Raw genomic sequence first — 23621 nt, 5'->3', positions numbered from 1 at the left:
TTCCCGGGAAGTGGCTGGACATTGCCTGCTGATGGGAAGTAGAGAATAAATCTTTTGTTTTCCTTTGCTTCCGTGTGCAGCCTTTGCTTTCGCTTTTATTACATTGCCTTTATCTTGACCCACGAGGTTTTCCCATCTTATTTTCTACCCCCACCCCCGTCCTGCTGAGGAGGGGAGTGACAGAGCGGCTTGGTGGGCACCTGGCATCCAGCCAAGGTCAACCCACCACAACATAGCTGCAATAACAAATATGTTACCTGCACATGCATTATATTTGCACACATGTACATTGACCACTGGATATATTGCTACCTCCCTAACCTGCAATAATTGAAAATGTTGGCAAGTTTGTAATAAAGTGCACTGCTATGGACAGTGCAGGTGTTTTGTTTCCTGTGAAAAAGCATTTTGGACCTCTATTTTGAACGGATATCTTGTACTGGCTATGGAGCTTATACTGTATTGTCACATTAAGTTTTGCCATTTAAATTTCAGAAAACGGGTTTAGGACATGATACTGACAACCCTTTCTCATGACTAGATCAACAGTCAATTGGACTTTGCACTAGAAAAATGAAAGCTCTTCCCAGCACAATTCAGATCCTTTGTGCTTCTTTATATGTTGAACACACAGTAAAAATAATCACATCTTTAAAATGAGAAAAAGAAGAGAAAAAAGATTCTTCTTAGCAGCCAAATCTTAATTTTCCATTCTGTGATATGATTAGGCACTTATTTATGCATTGTCAGTCACAAACATGCAGAAAACGTAAAAGTTATTGAAAAAATTAAAGTCAGCTCAACTGTCTTGCAGGACTGTTGGTTCTCTAAGTGCTTTGAAATTATGATGTATGAGGTAGATGTTGCATATTAAATAAAGATATTTAAATTATAAAGCCCCCGTTAGTGAGAGCTGATGAATGTTAAATGTTATGAGCCACAAGGCTGTGGCATCCATCATATTCACATATTATCACAGTCAGTGATGGAGCAGCCCCAGTGATGACAGATAGACTGCTAGATAGTTATCCCTTATTTCCAGAGTCGCCAAGCAAGCCTTTCAACCCCTTTGGCATTATTTTTAGCTTTGCATTAAATTAGCAACTTTTCCGTCACGTTCTGACAGAAAATATCAATTCTTCTTCACGTATGGAAGGTAAAAGAATGATTTAGTGAAGCAAGGAGTAAAGGAAAAGGAAGCAGTAGCCCCTACCTCTGAAAAGGCTGCAAACTTCAAATGACTAGAAACAAATATAAAATTGTGATCCTGTGAAAGAACAGCAATGAAACAGTAAGCACACAATAATGGCTTTTCTCTGCACTTAGATAAAAGCTGAATTTTTGATGTGCACAGTATATTTTCATAAAATTTTATATACTATGTTTTATACACTTATTGGCTATTCCATAATAATGTGTGTGCTAACAGTAAAATTGCTCTTAAATTTATGTGTGTTATTTATACGTTCCCACGTAACAATGCTTTTTGTTGTAAAAAATATTCTGTTTATTAATGTAACTTTACAACCACTGCATCCAAGATCCGTGGTAAATTAATGACATTTTTATTATTTTATAGTGTCATTAAATTTTTACTGATCACTCCATCAAACAGAAGCAATAAAGGCCATAATGCAAACTGGGACACTTAGATCAGGGGAGCAGGAAGGCATTCCATATAGTCTGAAGTAAACGGCTTGCTATAAATGATATTTATACCATCTTTAAGGATGTGAGAATACTTGGACAAGTTTGGCAAAACTGTTTCTGTAGTACCGTGGATTGTGTACTTAAATAACAGTTTACTTGCCAGAAGACAATTTTTTTTCAAACCATATGCGAGAAGATGACTGATTGCATCAATCTCTTGAAAAATAATATACAAAATGTAATAATACACTGGGCGCCCCTCCCTTCTGGATTACCAAGACTGATCCGACTATACCCATGCCTCAAATTATTTCAACATGCTTGCTTTTTCCACATCTGAAATGTATGCTTAGTCTGAAATGGAAAATGGCATGCACGCTGATCGTTGTGTGAAAGATTTAAAATATATATATTTTTTGCAAACAAATACTTTTTATTTAAGTAGACATGTTTGGACAATGATGTAATACCCTTTATTTCAATAGTCTAGCATGGAAGCAGTTACCAACATTAATTTAAAGAGCCAGTTCCTAGAAACTGAATTAATACGGGTCATTCACAGAAGCCACAGGGCGTATGACTGAAGGGATATTATTTCTTCTGAGGACAGTACTTCAGTTAGAATGACTACAAACAATTATCACATGTTGTCTTTACATATGAAATGTATTTAAATTGAATTATTCCATACTAAATGTTCTAGTAGCTTATTTGCTAACTGTGATCTATTCCCTTCATGTACCATGGACAGTAAACAACAGGCAAACAACTTAATATATTTGAAACATAAAAAGGACATTTTCAGTAGAACACAGAGAAAATTATTCCCAGTTTGAATAACGAGGAATCACAAAACCTTTTTTTTTTCCCCTGCAGAGTCAAGACACAAACGTCCCAAGCTTTTCACCTTCTTCTTACTACTTTTTAACAGCTAAGACTGAAAAGTTAAATTACCCTCCGCTTAGAATCTTTTGCAACATCTTGGCACAGCAGGGATAATTACAAATTGACTTTCAGCCTTATCTCTGGATATTTTAGTTATTACGGGTGGGAAGTTTAAACATTAACCTTATTACAACAATGTCAATCATCCTACTGGTGTGCAGGCATGCAACTGCTTGAATTCTTTGGATGGCAAAGTAGATAAACACAATAATGGCATTATTGTTACAATCAAAAGCAAGGCCTTTGGTTTTGCAGAACTGTGGTGAATATCTAGAACTTGTTTTCAGCATCATAGCAGCAGAAGTTGCTCCAAGAAACTGGAGAAATTAAATTAGCAAATTAGGCAAATTTATTGTAGGAATGCTGATATTTTAAGATATTACAAGATACAAAGTACATCTTTTCCAACCACTGATTTACAGGTTTTGCAAGTGAAGGATATGCCGAGTTCTATGATGTTGACACAACCTCACCTTACTTTATTTTTTATGTGAGTGAAATACCTGAATTCAGTGATCTCAGGAACCAAAGAGGGACAGTTCAGTGAATTTTCACCCTGACATGCTGCTGTTTTCAGTTTTTGAAGGCCCCTATATTGTTCATAAACTGTTCCAGTACTATCTTTGTATGCTGAACATATAGCATGGACTAGCATCCCTGCCACAGACTATGGATTTGTGTTACATTACAGTGCCTCAAAGCAAACAGCTTTCTTGAAAAGATGTGGAGAGAGAGAAGCCATTAGGTCCTCTTTTAAATATATTCTCCCATCTTAAAACATAACTGAAAAGTAAGAGATGAAAAGCAGTTAACAGGGAATTTACACTAAAATTTCTTTGCCTGACTGGCAAGCCTCAGCTGTCTTCCACGTGATAATGTGACACATACATGACCATCACAAGCAGAAAATACTCCAAATTTGTTCAGTAACAGAATTTCATAGTGACTGTCATGATATGGGACTTTCTTCTTTTACGACCCAGGTTCTGGAGTCAAAATTGAGAATTGCAATTTCATCAAAATTTAAAGTGCCTAGAATGAAGTTTGAAACTGGAGTGCTAAAGGGAAAAAAAATCATCAGATAAATAAATGAAAACCCAAATGCCCTACTTGTAAACACTCTCTTTAGCTAATCATTTTGGAAGTCTGATTTTAAGGATCAGAGCCTCTGGTTAGTGTGAGCAGTAGCCATCTTGACCTCCAAACACAAATAAGAAGGATTTAGAGGAATTCCCTGATTATTGGGAACATTCAGGACATACTAATAAGTGCATTGAAGCTTGCCTTTAAAAATAAGTGTATGAATTTAAAAATATTTTTCAAAAGCAAAAAAAAAGAACAGATAGCAAATGTAGTAGGATATTATGCCTTCCTACACATGAAGTATTGACATACCCGTAACTGTTGCCACACTTGCAGGAACTCCTAAGCTATGGATCTGCCCTGGTTAGATTACTTTCAACAGGATTACTGCACTTACTGAGCCCCCTTAACCAAATGCTTTATGTCTTTGTTCATATGGTTTTAATATGGTTTTAACCAATTGCAAGGTTATTTATAAGTTTGCAACTCCCCAGTAGTTAGAGTTATGAAGCGTTCAGACTTAAGCATATCCAGTTGTGTGGTAACCCAACTACTGCTTTCATGCGGTTTCCAACTTTTTATTCATGCACAAAGGCATGATGCATGGCAGTATCTGAGAACTTTCTGATTAACTCTTTGTTTCAGTAGCAAATTCATACAGCAGCCTACAGTAAAATTACACATCATCTAAAACGTAAAGATTAAAAAAAAAAATCACACGAACTGTGGAATTCCACCTTAGACTGATGAGAAGTCATCAGTCCTTGAAAAACAAAGGGACAATCAATTAAATTAACAGCTGGTAAATGAAAAGCAAACAAAAGGAGTTACTACTTTACACTCTGCATAATAGGGCTGTAGAATTCACTAGAGGTCAGAAAGAGTCCAAAGCTTGGGCTGTCACTTGTTTTTAGAAGAGCTGGATAATTTTATGACTGTTAATAACATTTGTAGTAACACATGCTAAGATAATCAAATCTCGCGTTCCAGAGTGTAAGCTGTTCAACTGCCGGGGTCAAAGAGAAATTCCCTCGTTCTCTCTGCTGCTCCCTTCCCTCCTGACCAACATCCACAGATGATTAACTGGGAGCCTTCTAGAGAGAGAAGTTAATTTTCTGTTATAACATCAGGTATTGCTCACTCGATTTAAGGCAGAACTGGTAAATGGTATAGACCAACTCTATTTACCTTATAATTAGAAAGAATCCGAATGCAACCATTTAAAAAAACACATTTTCTTTTAACTAAACACATACATGTGCATTTTTGAGGGACAGACAAAAATAAACACAAATTACAATTGATATACACTTCTACTAGGAAATAGGACTGTATTTTTTTTTTGTCTGTACTGTAAAGTGACTAATGGAAGCAATTCAATAGCTACTCTTGCACCTTCAGAATGGTCATTCAAATTTCTAACATTTGAGTTACAAGAATAAATGCATAAGGGCATGGTAAAACAAAGGGGTTTTTCCTACTAGACTAAATACCCCAGAGGAACAATAATATACATTTTGCTGTATTTCAGTTTAATTTAGCAGCTGGTTGGACCTTGTCAGTTATGGCCTCATTTTCACCAAGTATTTAAAAATGGAGACATTGAAATGCCATAGAAGTGTACAGAAACACTTTTACCAGATTTAGACAATGCCATGATTCTGTATGTATATCTGCATGCTTCCCCAAACTTTTCTGTCTCTGACTAAATTTCATGAAAAATATTGCCCTACATTAGAATCAGAATAGAATTTAGAAGATCAGAGATCTGGTTACTAGCCTCAAAACTGTGAATCTCCTTTTCTCTTAATCATCTAGTAATATATTCCAGGCTGAAAACACAGCTTTAGCAAGAAGCCACAGCAGTATAACAACCAGCAAAACTATTCTAGGTTCAGCACAACAATTTTTTTGGAATGGAAAAAAAAAGGCAGAAAAGAAGTCACCAATTTCAATTTCATTGCGGTGTTCTGCAAACCTCAACAGCACAAAGCAAATTCAGCTGCCCTCCACACAAAGTTGGGAAAAGAGTGGTCTTAAAAAAATCCAGAACACACACACAGACATACACACACGCCACTGGTCAAACATCTTGAGAAGCAATATGATGTTCTTTTATGAACAATATGGAAATGTAAGCACATGCAAACAGACACATATATACATTTGATTTTAAACCTATAAAAGCTAAGAGAAAGACAGATGATGTTCTCATAGATACTTTCATTTCCATCATTTCAACTGTGCCTTATGATAGGCACATGTCAGATCTTGTAATATGATCACTGTGATAAAAATCGACTACATGATGCAATAATCAATTATCAAATAGCAATAAATGCACTTTTCCTACTCTGCATGTGGGTTGTAGTTATAAAGGTTTAAAAGCAAATATTTCGAATACTCTGTTTGCAAGTATTTTTACAATTAGAGAACTAAACTTCAGGGATAATCTGAATCTGAGTTTTGTGCATTTTATTACAGCAATCTTTGAACATGTGTAGTGTTGTATACTAAGTATAGATCCCAGTAGCTCCATTAGGGTAAATCCTCCAGGGCTTTGGAAGTACAGATATCTAACCCAGATACTCTGAATGAGTCACTGTGGTTACCTACCCCTTTCGTTTATCTCTATAAGCAATGCAGGCCTCTAGACATGGCTGTTCCATCCCATTTTCAGGAAGACACCTGAAGTAGTTTAAATTTGATGATGCAAAAGACACTTAGGCTTAAAAGTTCATATTCATATTTAGAATTAGAAATGCAATCAAGACAGTTAACAAAATCCACCAAATGCTACTGTCTTCAGGTATATGCCTTGCCTTGTGCTGGATGTAAATGTATAATTGCATACCATGCATATATAGATTAAGTAGGCTTTTTCTGTATTTATCAATCTGATTTTTTTCTTTTTATTTTGTAGCATTTTAAGTATACTTTTTCAAGGTTGCATTTTATGATTGCTGCTTATATATTACTCTGTTTATACTCAGGCCTTTTTTGTTATGTTCAGAGAGAAAAGAAACATATCACTAAAGAATAAGGATGGGTGACAATGGAACAATGATAACAACATTGTTATGCAGTGTTTTGCCTCTACTACCCCCATCACTGCCATGTTTTTCTCTGATTATTTCAGCCTCAGGAAAATGTGCTGCTTACTGTTTATGTCAGGAAGGCAAGATTACTGTTTGCATGATTACAATATCAAGTATGATGTACATAATGCCTGTGATAATATAGATGTACCCCTCAACTAGCTCCTGTCTTTAATCTTCATTCAGCAGGAAAACAAAACAAAACAAAACAAAACAGTGAGTTGCAAGTTCTTGCAGCCTCGTATAGTCCTTAATCTTGTAAGGTACTTGTGAGTACTTTCGCTCTAGTCCAACAGAGGCATCAAGGACATGGATAGTCACTACTTAACTCCAGGGGAATACTTATATGCTTATATTAAGAATGGACTAATGGCACTTCACTGAATCAGGGCCAAAGTGTGTAGTTCTCATATGTTTACAATGAATCTGAGAACAAAAATTAAACAACTTCTTTCCAGGCTGAAAAGGATGCTTTCTCCTTCTTATTGATTACTCCATTTTCCCTTTAAGTCAGGTAGGTTGAAGGCCTTCTGGTATGAAGAAGAATTATTCTTGTTTAGGAATAAAACAATAGAAAGCCAAGAACACGGTCTTGTAAGGATTTATGCAAGTGAACAAGACCTTGTGTTAACAATGTCCTAGCTGAAGGCAAAGGAACAACTCCCTGTCAGTGAAATTGCTATATTTACTTATCTTTCTAATACAATCAGAACTAAGTTGCTCATAATTTATGTTTTTAAAATTTTTACTCAAGGAAAAAGCAGCCCAAACTGGATTTATGAACACTATAAATTCATTAAAACAAACAAAAAAAGCAACTGATAAAGTAGGATAAAAGTTCCATTTGCTACACTCAACATCCAAATGCAGGCAAATACGTACTTCCTGGAAACTGGGAGAGATTTACATCTCTCAGAAGGAGTAACTGTTCCATGCAGGACGTATGACTCAAAAGAATGCAAGAGAGAGAGAGTACTTTAAAAGAGTAACTGAAGGCTATGCATTTTTTTCATGCAGAATCCAGGAACCCTTATACCTGAAACCATCTTAAATGCAAAATGAATACCTACAGGCTGAAAAAGTTATGTGGTTTTACTGGTGCAATATACAAAGACAAAACTGCTAGTCATCTATAGCTAATGCTACTGGCAAAAATCCATTCTCTAGCTTTTCATTTAAAGTAGAATGATTTTATAAACCTTGTTTTGTTTTTATCATGAAAAGCTTGTTTCAAATTTCCCACATAAGATATCCATTAAAGTACTCTTCAGCTCAATGTAACAATGACAGTTTAGAAAACACTTATATACCTTAACAACCAGTCTTGGATGGGAGTTTCAAAAGTAGTGGTTTCACCCACGGAGCATATTAGCCACTTACTTACATCCCACTTAAGACCTATTTTTGACCTCATTTTCAGCATAAACACAGACTGGGTCCTACTACATTTCTCTGCATTTAAAATGAACTTTTTCTCCCTTTTTCCCTATCCATATTCATCCACCCTAGATGACATATATGGAAACGTTCATGCGATTCACAGAAGGAACATTCCAGCACCTCATTCCAGTGGAATATTTTTGCTACTTTGTGGACAAACACAATCTGTGAGTAAGAGGGAATTTCCTGTCTCATACCTTCCTTAACTCCTTTGTATACCTGTATACTTTATAACTGTGGTCATATTTTCTTGCTGTGTCTTAAAGGAAAGAGAATAATAATGTCCTGGGGAAGCAATCAATATTTTGGAGCTTTTTACTATTATGCATGTAGACAATCGTAATACCTACCGCTGTGCATTAGTAGTACCCAAATCATATTAAAAAGGAGGTTGTAAGCGGTATCTCCAGGCACAGAGAGGGGAAATTATTATCTTCTGGTTACCTAGAAAGTCAATGATTAAGCTGAGAACTGAACAAGGGACTTCTGAACATTAGGCCAGTTCACTGGCTGTTATGCCACACTGCCTCTGCTGTAAATCTGTTTGATGGATTTTTCAGTCATGGAACATTAAAGGCTCTGCTCTTGTCTAATGAATATGTTTAAAGAAAACAGTACAAACAAAAGCAAATGTAACAAACTATCTGAGACATACTGCTTTGATGTCACACTTGGATAAAAGATTTCCTACTGGAGACCTATGTACACATATACATACTGAAAAATATTTTAGCCAGTACCACTAGCTGGCATGCTGGTATCTATGTCTGAAAAGGGAACATAATCAGTTTTAGTTGGTTAAGTACAATCTGAGCCAACTTTTATATTATGACCAAAAGCTTGGCAGTGCAGTAGCAGTGGCAAGTAGCAGAAAATTGCTTACAGTGTTATTTGCCAGATTACTTGAACGATTTACATTGGGTTTTCAAGAGAGTTTGGAGTATTAAAAACTTAAGATTTGGAAAAGCCTTGGACTGTGGATTTTTGTTCCTAGTTGCAACAAGATGCACAGGAGAGGGTTATGATATAGTATGACTGACTAAATGAAGCATTTTTTTTAATATAAACTGCCAGAAACATTTAGGAACAGTTCAGTTTGAACTGTTAAGATTTTTTTTTTAATTGAAGATTTGGAGACCCAATTGCTTTAGATTAAATGCTCAACCTTTCACATCTACTTGTTTAAGATTCATGTTGACATTGTACTAAATACGGCCATACAGTTTGTATTCCAGATAAATTGATCTGACTACAAGCCTCACTCTTTAGTATGATTCTTACTCCAAGATAAATCAATATTTAATATCTCCTGCAACAGCCCCAGTAGATAATTTTAAACCTTTTCTCCATCCCATTAAGTTACCTTTAAAAATTCTTTATACAAGCCTTCACAGATGACTTCTGAAAAACTAGTTTATGAAAAGCAGTCTGAAATTCATTAATTCAGATGGAAAGGGTTTTTTAATCTTGCTGCATTGTGCTGATCTCTAAATCCATCTCTGTTTAGCTAATTCTCCTGCTCAGCTAATTTGAAGAATAAATAAATACTTCCTGTAAATCTGTAACACACATTTTAAACATAAAGAAATATATCCTTCTACTGCTTACTATATGGGAGAAGATATCTCTAGGCTGTGGACTTCTGCAAAAACAGGCTGACCAAGGCTCTCCCTGACTCCCTGAGAGGATGGGTACTCTGCATCATCAGGTACTAACCTTCACCCAGCTCCAAGCCCGCTGCCACATCAGCTAAGAGAAGCAGTGATAAGCAGCAGAATGTCAGGCTCTGGTATCAGTCACATCCCAGCCTCCATTTTGAATGTTAAAATCTACTGTCTGCTCCCTCTCCCCTCCCCACCCTTCAATCTGGTGGAGCAGCTAAGGAGGAGGAAAAACATCTCTTCCCCCTCCCTCAAACCTCTCCTATGGCTAAGGGCCCCAGTGGGATAGGAGTCTTTGATATCAGAAGAATGCAAACAGCAAGGCTCAGGTTTGCTGCTTCTCAGGGTATAGAAACAGAGACATAAGAGGAATTTCAAATTATTATATATTGGGAGAACTGAAAGGGATGATGCCACAAGGAAGGAAAGAACTATATATTCTGGAGCTATCTGGTTGTATATCCACCATTCAAACTCTAGGGTCTTCATATTCCTATCTGTGCTCTCCCTTACTCTTATTTCCTATTCTGCGTCACATTCAAAGTGCAGTTTCACAGGCCCTGTATTCAGCAGTGAAGCTCTGTCCTATCCCTCATCCTCCAGTTTACTGGGTTCCAACACAAACAGTCCACAATACTTTAAATCTTCTGATTCAGCTATTTATGGGGTCATGCTGAAAACTCAAATGGTGAAACATTCCAGTTTAAGAAAAGGAGAGGGGGGACTTTTTGTTTTCAAAGACATGTTTTGCCACTTTTACAGCAGAGTTGCTCAAATAGTTATGTCCTTGAGGGGGCAGTGAGCTGCAGGCCAGTTTGCTGAGAACGTCTGCACTCGAGGGGCAGTGTGTGGAACTTAGATAGATAGCTCTTGCCTTTCAAATCTAAGATCTTCATCTCAGGAACTATTCCTGCTTTGGTTTGGTTCAAACCACAGCCTAAAAGGATCTGAACCTAAATGAGTTCTTTCATCACTAACAAAATAGAAATAGTAAAGAAAAAAATAATGTGACTGATTAACTTATAATGAAGTTTTCAATTTTATCTCTATTCCTTTGCTACCTCCAAGCAATCAAAAACATGATAAGTTGTGTATTTTGCTTATGGAAAATGTTCAGTGTTTAGCTTAGTTGTGAACTCAAATCCAAGGCAGATTTAGCAACAAGAACGCCGTTGTATGGAGAACATACCCACCACACAGCAAAAATATGTGAAATAATATTCACTTTTCACCATGTAAGATGTTAGTGGGAATTCAACTGTGGAAGTTGTGTGCTATTCTATTAATTAACTAAGATGTGACACAACAGCATATGAAGATGTTGTTTTCATGAGACACTACAAGAGTCCCAGCAAAAGCACAGTGAGGGTAAGCAGCAGGGAAGAGCAGCAGCAGGGAAACAAGGAAAGGAGACCCGAGCTAGCAGATCATTGCAAACACTGCAACAAAATTTTCATCTCTCTCATGATAAGAGAATGATAGAGGCTTCCACTACCTAAACCATAGCCTGCACCACATTAGGATCATTCCTGATACCGCAGGAGTAGAATCTCAGAACAGTTGAAAGATGAATAAGTAATGTGGGTCCTGATTCAAAGAGGCGTATGTGCTGAAAGCCACCCTCAACATAGCAAATGCTTTACATTAGGAGAACTTAAATGGGGTCACGAACAGGAAATTGGGTGCTTTTTTCCCCTTTTAACTGGATTCTTTATGTTCTCATAACACATATTCCCAGGTAGCTACAGTAACATGTCATGGATGGAGATAAAGGGAAATCACTTGATAAACCAAGCAAGTAGTACACTTCATCTAATTCCCTTGTAGGGAATCACTCACACATTCACTACACATTTCCCATACTGCAGTTCATTACTTTTGCCTGTCCATGCTGGTGAGTATATACTGATAAACTACGGATGCTTTTGCACTGAACAGAATGGAAATCCGACATGGCAGAGCATGCTATTTAGTGCAGAGGAGTGATAGGTATCCTGGTTTATAAATTGTCAGTCTATAACTGTGAGTATTAACTCAGCCCGTTCCTTGCAAAGAAAGAGAAAAAATAAACCTTGGGTGAAAGAGGGTGGGAGCAAAACTTTGCAGGCAAATATCTTTCTTGTATTTACAAGTTTTGGGTTATTTCTGAAAGGAAACAGAGAGTTGATGTACACTTCATCAATGAGACATTTGTCATGATGTAGTGTGATCTCTAGTGTGATACTGAAGAATAAAACACAGGAGTTACGCAAAGGTCATGCAGGTAATCCCTTGATAAAGGGGAATCCCTTGGGAGGAAGAGTGCAGCTGTACAACCTAATCTTATTCATGAGTATTCAAAGAGCTTGAGTGGCATCAGGCAAGGAACAGAATTCTGGCAAGGAGCTGGCAACTGAATATGTTTTGGCAACCTGCTGAACCCTTGACAGACCAAGGAATTTTACAGTACAGATGTGTCAGTGACTCACTTTGTGTACAGTTCTAATGCACATCCTCCCAGTGATGGCTTCTATTCGTACTGGCATCCAAAATATAGCAAAGAGTGTTCCTGTGCTTTAGAAATGGAAGGGAACAAGCATGTAAAAGTAGGATGCACTAAGCAAGAATTTTTATGTATATAAAAAGATAGTTCATCTGAATAGGAGCCATATAATGAAACTGTCACTTAGCAATTTAACTCAAGGATTCAAAGAAAATGGCAGTGAGATAAGAATGCATCCATTGCCTGCTATCTCAAGAAGCCTTTGGCAAGATAACAGTGAAAGCATGCACCCAGCAGCATGGGTCTGACATTAAACCACAAGTGTCCACTTCTCTTACTGGCTGTTTAATAAATTGCTTTGGAACGGGAGGAGGTGAAGAGATCTTTCCAAAACCTTGTCTCAGTGTTCTCCCTCAGTTAATGAATGTCAGCAAGTGGAAGAGAACAGAAATTTGATATGTTTTTCCAGCCTTTCTTATAGAAGCATTTGCAACATGTTAGAGGCCACAGGCATAAAAGTGAAATACTGGGAAATTAATGTTGTCTGTAGATTTTCAGGATGTAAGCTGGGCAATTTCAGCTTGTGGGTTAGGCATACTTTAGGTTTTAAGTAGTGTTATAACAGCTTACTATGACTTGAACATGATTTTAGTACGAGTAATCTGATGTTGAATATCATTTATTACCCTGTTACACATTTCCAATTGAGATAGACCTGTTTATGGAGTTAGTGTTATGTGACTACAGATGGACAAGCTATGTGCAGTGAACAATTTATCCAACAAATGTAGTCTTTCTTATGTTTTCAAACTACCCCTGGAGTATCAGCGATTTCTATACATGTATGAGTAACTTGTAAGTGTTCTAACAATCTAACTTTTGAGTTATGCATGAACTATGCACTTAAATGCTCAATAGTATGCTGCTTGTGATTTATGCTGTAGTTGGTCACCTAAGACAAATTATATTGTTTTCAGTGCCTGACTCAGTGATAAGTGTTGCAATATTGCCTTAAACTACCTGAAAAAAGCAACTGGGAATTCTCTCAGCTAAAAGACCTCCCAAGTAGTGGAAAGCCTTTCCTTCTATCTATCAACTCCTGCATCCATTAGCTTCAACACCACAGAAAAAACAATGAACCTACCTCTGGCATGCCATTGGTAGGAAAAAGATGGCAGTGGTAAGGCAGAGCGCAGCAAGGCCTGCAGGATCCCTAGATTAAATTGCTGCAGAGTTCACAGAGTTGCTGTAAAGATCTATAATTAGCATTGACACTGTATCAGGCGCTGGAAGAGCTCCCTGATACTGCGTTCCTCATTTGGTCAGCATGGAGTTTGAAGTGGGTGCTGCATCAAAGCCTCTGTTTTTTATGAACAGGGGGTGAGCAATTTGGGCATAAACAGCAAATGCCTAATTGTGCACAAATGTCCATGTTCATATGCAAATACACCCATAGAAACAAAAATCCGTTTGCATGAATATTTGTGGAAAGAAAACAAAGGAAGGAATAAGCATGGTCAAACTCCATTAATCAGATTTCAAACAAACATTTGCAAATACCGTTTTGCATTATTTGCTCAAGTCTTTTCATGAGGTAAAAGAAGACAATTTTACCTGCCAGCATGCTTATTCTTTTGTTTGAAGCAAAACAGTTAAGCCAGCACAAAGTATAATCCCACAAACACGCAGCTAAGTAAATATGCTTCAACAACGGGGAGTGTATTTGAATTTATCCTAGCTACTGATGCAGCCTAATGATACCTGAGAAACAGGAGACACTTTTAATTTTAGAAAGTAATGAAGTATCAGAGAAAGTAATCCCAATTTATCCTTGCTGTACTTAATCTACTGCAGTTAAGAGAGTTATATTGGCAATGCATTTGGTGTTGTGAATTTACTTAGAGGAATACACAGAGCTTGGAAATAAATGGCAGTAACTTTTGTGGATGTCTCTGCTTGTATCTAAGTGTGAAATAATATGCAAATGTATTCTGTAGTTCTCAGGACAATTGAAGAAGTGATATGATAGGATTGTGCAGCTGCCATTCTGACCCACAATTTAAATCAATGAATATATTCCTGTCCTAGCAAATTTATGTTCAAACAATAATTTTCAACCCACCTTTATTGTTTTGTGGAGAAGCATAATAAAAACATGGAATGCATTTCAGTATATATCTGCAAAGTCTCCTGAGTATCTTAGGAAATGTATTGTACATAAGAAGATACAATCATTATGCTGTTACAGTCATCACAAAGACACTATCCTTTACGGCAGAACATCAACCTTTGGGAAAAATTACCCTTCTTGGTTTGTGCAAGTTTTTCAACATTCACCCTCAGGACCCATTTTAATCTAATTCTATTCCTTTGGGACTTTTTGTTGCTCCAAGATTTGAGGGAGAAGACCAAAACAGAGCAAAGCTTTTATGCTTTTCACAGGAAATACCCCATGTGAGTGAAAAAGCAATGTATCTGGCATTTTTTCTTGAGCTGGAAAGGCAACAGTAGAAAGGGGCCAAATGCCATTATTATTATTGTTATTGTTATTATTATTGTTATTATTATTATTATTATTAAATTGTCATCATCGTTATTAACGAGGTCGAAAACCTGCAGCTAGGCAACCCCTTCAAGTAGCCCTGACAACAGAAATAAAAAACCATAGTTGTGTTCAGCAAGTATAGAAGCATACTATTCAGCATAGTTAGTTGCAAAAAATGGAGTAGCCAATATTCAAATGCAAAAATAGCTATTAATACCAAAACAGCGTGCAGATTTCTTTCCTGAAAATAATATTTTATTGCCAAGTGCTCTGGTGATTGAACTGGAAGTATGAAAAACTTTAAAACTTCACCTAACATGGGCAGTTTCTTCACTACACTGTGTGTATATACACATACACACCTGTATGTATATGTGTATACAGTTATTCAAATAATAATGTTTCATATAGGTTCTTTATGTTTAGGTGCATTTTCTTTTAATTTCTTACATATGTACATCATTATTGGACTGGTCAATTTTTTTTTATTTATGGTCCAATAAAATTTCTGTAATTTATACTTTGCAAAGATTGCATATTTTTCACTTAATTAATTGATTTTGATAATTTAATCAATAGACAAATAATTTAGATTTTATTTTAATCAGCCTCTACATAATTTGAGGGACTAAGCACTTAACTGCACATCTAATATATTGGAACAGAAATGCACAAACTTCCAAATTTGTCAAGACAATTTTGGAAAGTAAGGCAATTGAGCAAAATGCTTAAAAACAAAGGTCTGCACAGCAAATTCTTCCATAGGTGCAAAATTCGATCTATAGTAAGCTGGTGCCAAAGCTAACTTATGTGTAAATTTAGATGACCTACATATGCCAGCGATTTTGCACTGCGTCTTTTTGTCTTTTCACTGTCAGTTCCACAGTTTCAGTGAACATGTATTTTTAATGTGTAAATTTCAAATGCATTATTTTTATGTCTTTCTACACCTAGCATACAAAGTAAATCTGAAAAAAAAAACTTAGTAGGTATATTGGTAGGCATGAGTATGAATATGTAGGTCTAAATAGTAGTATTTGAGCAATAGCATGTGATCAATTAAAGGCTGAATCATGTTACGTACAGACAGAAACTTAATGTTTCATGAGCAGCTTTAATATTTCTATCTCTTGAGTTTGAGGAACAGACTTGACAAGATTTCATACCCACAGCCTTCTGCACCTGGTTCCCATTATAAACCTGGCCTTGATAATGGAGCTATGTTCTTCTACAGAGGCTAATGCTAGCAATGGTATTTTCCTGCCATAACTCTTATAACCTGAGTACCAGTGTTATGGCTGTATTTGACCCCTCTTGTGCATGTGCAGTTACAACTTCCACCACCTTCCTCACTAAATACATAGAGATCAGATAAAACATTTCTTTAAGTAAGGGTAAAATTTCTAAGCCTGATTTTATTTCCTGGGATATCCACAAAAGCTAGTGATATAGTACAGGCTTCAGGGTTATATTGAAAGTCAGATTTTTTTTTCTTGTTTGTTTATAATGGAAACATTTCTTTTTAAAAGATATGGTTGGAGACCCAGGGATTAATTTCTTTTTCCCAAGACACTCTGCTTTGAATTTAATTTCAAATTACATTTTAAAGTTCTAATTGTAAAGATGAATTCACTGCAACACTTCTCCGTGTCTGAGAGTTATTAAAATCATTCAGCTATTCAAAGATGCATCTAATTCCTGATCAGACCTCACAATAGATAGAAAAAAAGAATGAAAAAAAAAAAAAAAAATACAATGCTCGCTGTGCCCTACTGTTATTCTATAAATACACTGATTTAGAAAACCAATGCAAGCACATATGACAATGAAATTCATACAAAAGCAAAAATCATCAACACCTTGAACTTCTTGAAAAAATAGCTGGGAATTCCCTGGCATGATAGCTGCCTAGGAAGTCCAGGCATAACACACACAATACACTCTGCAAAAATGTGGCTTGGAATCATTACTTTTTTCCCCCCATTCATTGTTATAAACTTACATTAATTTTGTGCTTTATTTTATCCTGTCATGCAATTTCGAATATTAGAAGCAACAGCATAAGTAAACAGAATTTCTCCAGCTACAAAACTAAATGTTTGAAGTCCAGCATGTTTTCCAGTTCTAATAAAAGGGGGCAGTATTACATCAGCTGAAATTCTGAATTGTCCAAATTATTGTAAAAAGTGCTGGAGAAAGATACAAAACTGCTGAATTTCACTGAAAATAGACTTACTGTATACGCAGTCACAAATCTGCTTGTCTGCCTTGGGGTAAAATTTTCAGAGCTAGTTTAGTGGGACTTAGGCTCCTGCATTGCAGCTACTTTACAAAATTTTTACTTGAGTCACTATTTTTTCTTTCAAAATTATTAAGGAAATATTACAATTGGTATAAAATGAAGGCACATTTTTCATGTACTAGGATAAGCCCTAAGCCTAAAAAGGAAAATGCAAAATTATTGCAGTTTCAAAAAATTTTGGAACAAAGTATTTTTATATTTTTTCCTTTTTTTTTAAATAAAGGTTTTTTAGAATAAAATACTGGTGCCCAAATACAGCTTAGGAAGTTAATTTGAACACCCAATATAAAAAAATTGTTACTTACATATATTATGTACAGCCACAAGCAGATTACTAAATTAGCCAAATTCACAGTAAAGTATAAATGACATTTATTTTGTAAGAATTATGAGGAATGCTGGGATTTGTATTTGAAAGTTTTCCCTATTCTGGGGCATTTAACTTAGACAAGTCATTTATCTGTTATAAAATGATGGAACTGTAAAGAGGTTGTCTCTATGCAACGTGTCCTTCTACATCTCAGAAACTCCCCAGGGAAAGGTTTGTCGACTGAGCAGAATGACGTATTCAGGAAAATCAGTCTCCCAGTTGCAGTGTCTCTTTGTGGAAATCAGATTCTTCATTAGACAGATGGAATACACTCCCACTGAGTTGAATAAATTGCCTATATACTTGCAAGAAAGTGAGACCACACTAACAGTTCCTTAAGTAAATCAGTGTCTTTCTTTTTTCTCTCTATACAGTTCCAGATTTTCTATTATAGTATCTAAATATATATATTTAAATTTAAATTAAATTATGCCTAAGTGTAAGTTATATGAGGCAGGACCTTCCTTAAGTCGCAGTGAGATCAGAACTTGGTACAATGCCTATCAAGACAATACCATAATAAAAGTAATAACTTTGCAAAACTAGTCATTTGCTGTTGATATTGCTATCCATTTTTTGGCCTAATTATGAGGTATTTCCCTTTAGTTACAAGTAGAACTAAGATTTAAGCAACAGAAATAAGGATCCAATTGAAAATGCTTACAGTTTCTGTTATGTCTCCTAGCAGACTGAAATAGAAGCATTGACCTCTTATTTACTAGTTACAAATATTCTTCTATAAGAAACTAAAGGAAAAAAGAAAATATAGGAAGTTTTTCTTAAAAGATAAAAGTGAATGAGAATAGATCAGTCCCTGCAAATCTAAACGACTTATTCATAAAGATTTATAAAAATACACAAGGCCCTTATGACCAATTTATTCATGTTCTCAATTTAAGGGTGGTCATGACTACTTTCAGTAAAAGAAGAAAAGGTAATTGAATGCAGGACGCACTGGAAAACTATTTTCTTAACTATGTGAGGTTTTTTTTAGACTGAGTTGAGAAATTACTAATAACAAGGATGCTAATAACTAGGTGCTTCTCTTGGTGATTGTCTGAGAAATACCCTGCACTTCCAGAAAAGACAGTGTGACTCCTGCCTCTGCAGTTGTTCTGTCTGTAATACTGAATGTATGGGGAGAAAAAAGCCGGTAAAAAAAATGTCGGCAACATAATCCAGTACTGCTTGCATTTAGAAAAAAGCAATACAATGATGGAGTCATTGCAGAGCTGTAGGCAGTCAAAAGGAGATTATGCATGACTAGTAACTTTTCCTACAAAGACTTCCTGAAGTGTTTTTATCAGGCAAAGTTTGCACGCATGTGCAGTAGCTTCATATAAATGATGAAGCGTAACAGCTCCAGAGGAGTTGTTACACTCTATTGTGTCAATAATCCACATATTTAACAGTCCCTAAATACAGCAGACCGTAACACCTCCAAAGGGGTCGTTATGGCTTATCAAGTCAAATCCAAGTGCCTAAATATGGATTTGATCAATAGACTGTAACATCTCCAAGGGTAAATAATATACGTTTTTAAGAATGTACACATTTTGCATACAAACTATGGTCTATATTAGGATAAATGATGTGGATTCAACTTGTAAAACTTTGATTTAGAAATAAGAAAGGAATAAAAGGCTCATTATAAGAGGTGCTAAAGTACCATAATTCCCAGGAAGTAGGCGATGACTCATGTCATTTATTTTGGGGTCTAATTCTGGTTTCCTACTGCAAATACACAGTTGCCTGAAAATCTACAAAAGAGTGGGAATGGAATATAAACATAAAAATGCTATATTACATTCTGCTTCCTCTCAGATCTCAATGAATATGCTTTGTGGGTAAGTAAATGGGGAGGTAAGGGAATATCCTTAGGTGTAGCAGATATATTGTGATTATTAATTGGGTATATATTCTATCTTGACTTCATATATTTTTCTCCAATGAAATTAACGCATTTCTGCCTATATTTTTTCTACAAAGATTTTCTGAAGTTTTTTTGTTAGTGTTTTCATGCTTTAAGCACAAAAAAGATAGGATCTTGTCCTTTTAAAAATAATGTCAGTTATCTTATAAATTATATAGCATTTTCAGGTTCATTTAAAGCCTTAAATCAAAGCAAATCTTCTAGGCAATCATGCTAGTTTGAAATACTAAAATAAATACAAGTAGCTCTAGCAATGCAAATTTTGTTTAAGTACTCTTTTTTGTTGAAGGTAAACATGGCTTGACTGGAAAAAAGTCATATCCTCTAAGCAAAGCCAATTTTTGTATGATTTTAGTTTTGCTTATATCACATGCGAAGAGCTCTGTAGCCTATTTTCTGGATTTTCCTAATTCTCTCCCTTTCCCCAGTGTTTCTGTTTACTCTGTGAAACCACTGACACGGTTACTTCTTCCCTTTCCTCAGTCAGACTACACCTGATCAGCACCAGGTGGGACAGAAAAAATCAACTCTGCTATAATGACTTTTTGCCTTGTATGGACTGTTCTGGTTTTGGCTCAGAGTTAATTTTAGGTCACATGATGCTGTGTTTTGGATTTGTGACCAAAACAGTGGTGATAACACTGGGATGTTTTAGCTATTGCTGAAAAGTGCTTCTAAAGCATCAAGGCTTCTTCTGTTTCTTATGCTGGCCCACCAGCGAGTAGGCTGGGGATGCACAAGAGGGGGCACAGCCAGGCCAGCTGACCCAAACTGACCAAAGCGATATTCCACACCATATGACAACGTGCTCAGCAATAAAAGCTAGGGGACAAAGGAGGAATGCAAAACATTCAGAGTTTTGGCATTTGTCTTCCCAAGTAACTGTTACACATGCTGAAGCTCTGCTTTCCTGGAAACAGCTAAACATCTGCCTGCTGATGGGAAGTAGTGAATGAATTCCTTATTTTGCTTTGCTTGCACGCACAGCTTTTGCTTTACCTATTAAACTATCTCAACCCACGAGTTTTCTCACTTTTACCCTTCTGATTCTTTTCCCCATCCCACTGCAGAGGCATGAGCGAGAAGCTGCATGGTGCTTACCTGCCTACCCTAACCCATAACAGTACACAAACTGAAATAACTCCATAATTGTAGATGTCCATAGAATGGTATCATCTCAAAAGATAGCCTAACCTTAATGCTTTAGCAAATGACAAACTTTGACTGCTAGAGTGCTGCATGTTTTTGTTTTGGTCTTTCTGATGAGTGAATCTCTGTGAGCACTTCTAAAGCTTTGTAGGAGATTTTTTTTGAACAGCAGAATATGAACAGAGGCAATCTTCAATTCTGTGTCTCTAACCAAATACAAAGCTTTCTGAGATTTAAATGACACATTTTCAGAAAGGTCTAAGCTCAGGCTTTGAAGCTATGTACATAATTTTGTAAGCGCAGTCATTTGCACAACAAACTATTACCAGCTATCTGAACTTGAAGACCAGTAACTGACCAGAACTCAATAGCTTTTTTAAACAAGCTGCAGGCAATTAATTTGTCATCTTTTTCTGGTGCCGGCTTCTAGCTACTCATTTATACAAGTCTAATTACCTGAAGCCAATCTCTGAAAATTTGGTCCTGAAAACATAGGGTCCTGATTCTTCAAAAGAAACCAATCCAAAATTGCAGCTATGTTATCATAGCTTCACTGGGATTATGACAGAAACTACACACGATCTTCTTGCCATACAATTATTTCAAAATTATGTTTTTCTAATTGAAGTGATCTATCATTCCCTCCCCATTTTGATCATCCTGCCCATCATTTTTAGACTAAAAGAAATATATCGTAATGTAAAAATGGAAAGGTGGAGAGTAAAGGGGGAAAGAAGAATATTGTAGAATTCTGTTTGTGCAAAGGATGCTTCTGGTTTTAATGTATTTTATACTTGCTATAAAATATAAATACATTCCCTTAGTATCATGACTGACTGAATTCTTTTATTTTCTGTAGGACAGAGAGTGGGGATATCTCATCATTCAAAATGACTGACTTATATCCTATTCTTTTGTAAACCTTGCCTTTTCTTGCATCTACAGAGCAAGGGTAACAGACTAGCATAGCAAAGGTAAAACCAGAGTACGTATTACAACTTTTTCCTGCCTTAATGGTTCGCTCTATAGCACATGCTACAATAAATAAACCCAGCAGGATTATATAAGGGCATTGAGAGATTTAACAACAGATTTCCTTGCTGCTGTTTTATTCTTAGGTTTTAAAAGTTGCAAGTGCTACCATGAAAAGTCTCCCCATAAAAGACGGCATTTGAGAATGATGTTGTTTATATTTGTTAAAGAGTTCCAATTGACTCTGCTATATTTGCAAGTAAAAAAATTTTTTCTCCTCTGCCTGCCTGATGTATAACCTCAGTCTGGAAGCTGTACATCAATCTGTGTATTGCTAGTAACCAGCACAAAAAAGAAATTCAGATTATTCACTGAAATATTTACTGACTCTGCTTTAAAAGGTGAAAGATGAAATAGAAACTTGTTATATTGAATACAAGACGTAAACATGGTACTGAAAATACTCAGGGAGCAGACCTGATAAGTAAGGGGATGCCATTTTTATACTTACTTTTCAAAGTCAAATCAAATGTTAAGAATTCTTTTAATAGCCCTTATAGTGTATTAGATATTTTTTAAATGTCAAGCCACTGAAACTCATAAAATATATTTTAAAATAAGTGTAATTTTATAAACTCTTAATGCTGATCATAGATGTGACATTTATTTTATTTTTATAACTTGGGCTTTAGTACCCTACCTCTTAGTTAGTTAAGACAAACACTGACTTTACAATTGTTGTCTGAATATGGGCTGCTTGATCAGTTATTAATTTCTATATTTTTCTATAGTATCAATCTGTATTAAATGAGCTTTTCAATGCTGGCATTTAAACTAACACTAGCAGAAACAAATATTTATTAGCCTCTGAATTTGACTTGTAAAAGCATTGTTAATGCTGTGTGGTAACAGTTTAGCAAATCTTTTTAATAGACACTGAGCCTTTCTCTTGCTTTGAGTACTGTAAAGAACCTATCAAGCAAAAATATAAAATGTAGATTAAAAGGTATGTATCAATGTTTGATGGGTCTGTTTACAACATTTCTCTGCCTTTCCGTGCCTTGCTACAATCCACTTACTCACTGAGTATTCCCTTGTGGGCTGAGAAAACTTCATGGTATCATCAAATTCACGGTTTAAGATATAGTTAATGTTCTGCTGAGTCTTACACTCAACCTGGACTAAAAATTCCTGGTAGTCTTCAGAGTATAATATAATCTTCCCCCCCTACCCCAAGATACAAAGAACCTACTCTCTAATATACAGATATATTACAGAATTTTCATTAATGAATTATAGGCATTGAAAGCTACCTGGTTTTCAATATTTTTTTTTTTTGCAGCAAATAGTCTGAAACACTAGTTGTTTTATAGGCTAATGAATGTGTCAATTTTCTTTTCATTCATTACTAAATTGCATCATAACTGTTCCTATTTGACAATGCCATAGTGATTACTTGTATAATATTTTTCCCTTTCTAGTTAACTGGAATAAGTATTGTGGTATATAACTGATTTTGTGTCGGTGGTGAAAACTTGTGTGCCATATTTTTTGCAGCATAAGCCACCTCTAGGGAAGCTAACAGCGAAGGATTCTTCATCAAAAGGGCTGCCTTATAGCTAAGCTAATTACTTGATTCAGTGTTCACTGGCTCTGTTAATACACACAGAGACCTGCTCCTGGAGCAGATCTTGTAGAACTTGGAAAGGCCACAGAGCAGGACAACACAGATAGATACAAAGAATTTTCCAAGAGACAACTTTGTCCTCTGAGCGGTCCTTAAAGAGTGTGTGATAGAAAATGTTCCTCACTTTTCGGATATGATCCCAGCTTGCTGTTTTGTAAACTGAATGATGGCCTGCTCAGTCCAATGCTGGTCACATTCTCTCACCACTTTGTCTCATTTACCTTTTATTGTAGTGCCCCATTTCCTTTTAGTGTTTGGAAACTATGGCCGAGATTCAACAAAGAACTTTGATCTCTAATTTTCA

The 23621-nt window shown here is 36.0% G+C and overlaps 1 protein-coding gene across 13 annotated transcripts in view; it reads right to left on the bottom strand.

Annotated features, from left to right (window-relative positions):
- Window positions 1–23621, bottom strand: part of SOX6 (SRY-box transcription factor 6) — a 376628-nt gene that overhangs the window by 35092 nt on the left and 317915 nt on the right. For 11 of the 13 annotated variants that reach the window (XM_082317552.1, XM_082317544.1, XM_082317553.1 and 8 more), the window contains one exon: window positions 1214–1267. The exons of the other annotated variants lie outside the window; for them this stretch is intronic. In XM_082317552.1, coding sequence (XP_082173678.1) covers window positions 1214–1267 — 54 coding nt within the window. The remainder of the gene's footprint in view (window positions 1–1213; window positions 1268–23621) is intronic. 13 annotated transcript variants of the gene reach the window in all.

The sequence above is a fragment of the Platalea leucorodia genome (genome assembly GCF_965183815.1).
Source record: "Platalea leucorodia genome assembly, chromosome: 7".
Taxonomy (NCBI): domain Eukaryota; kingdom Metazoa; phylum Chordata; class Aves; order Pelecaniformes; family Threskiornithidae; genus Platalea; species Platalea leucorodia.
The sequence above is the reverse complement of the archived record's forward strand: the minus strand, read 5'-3'. Positions and strand labels throughout refer to the sequence as shown.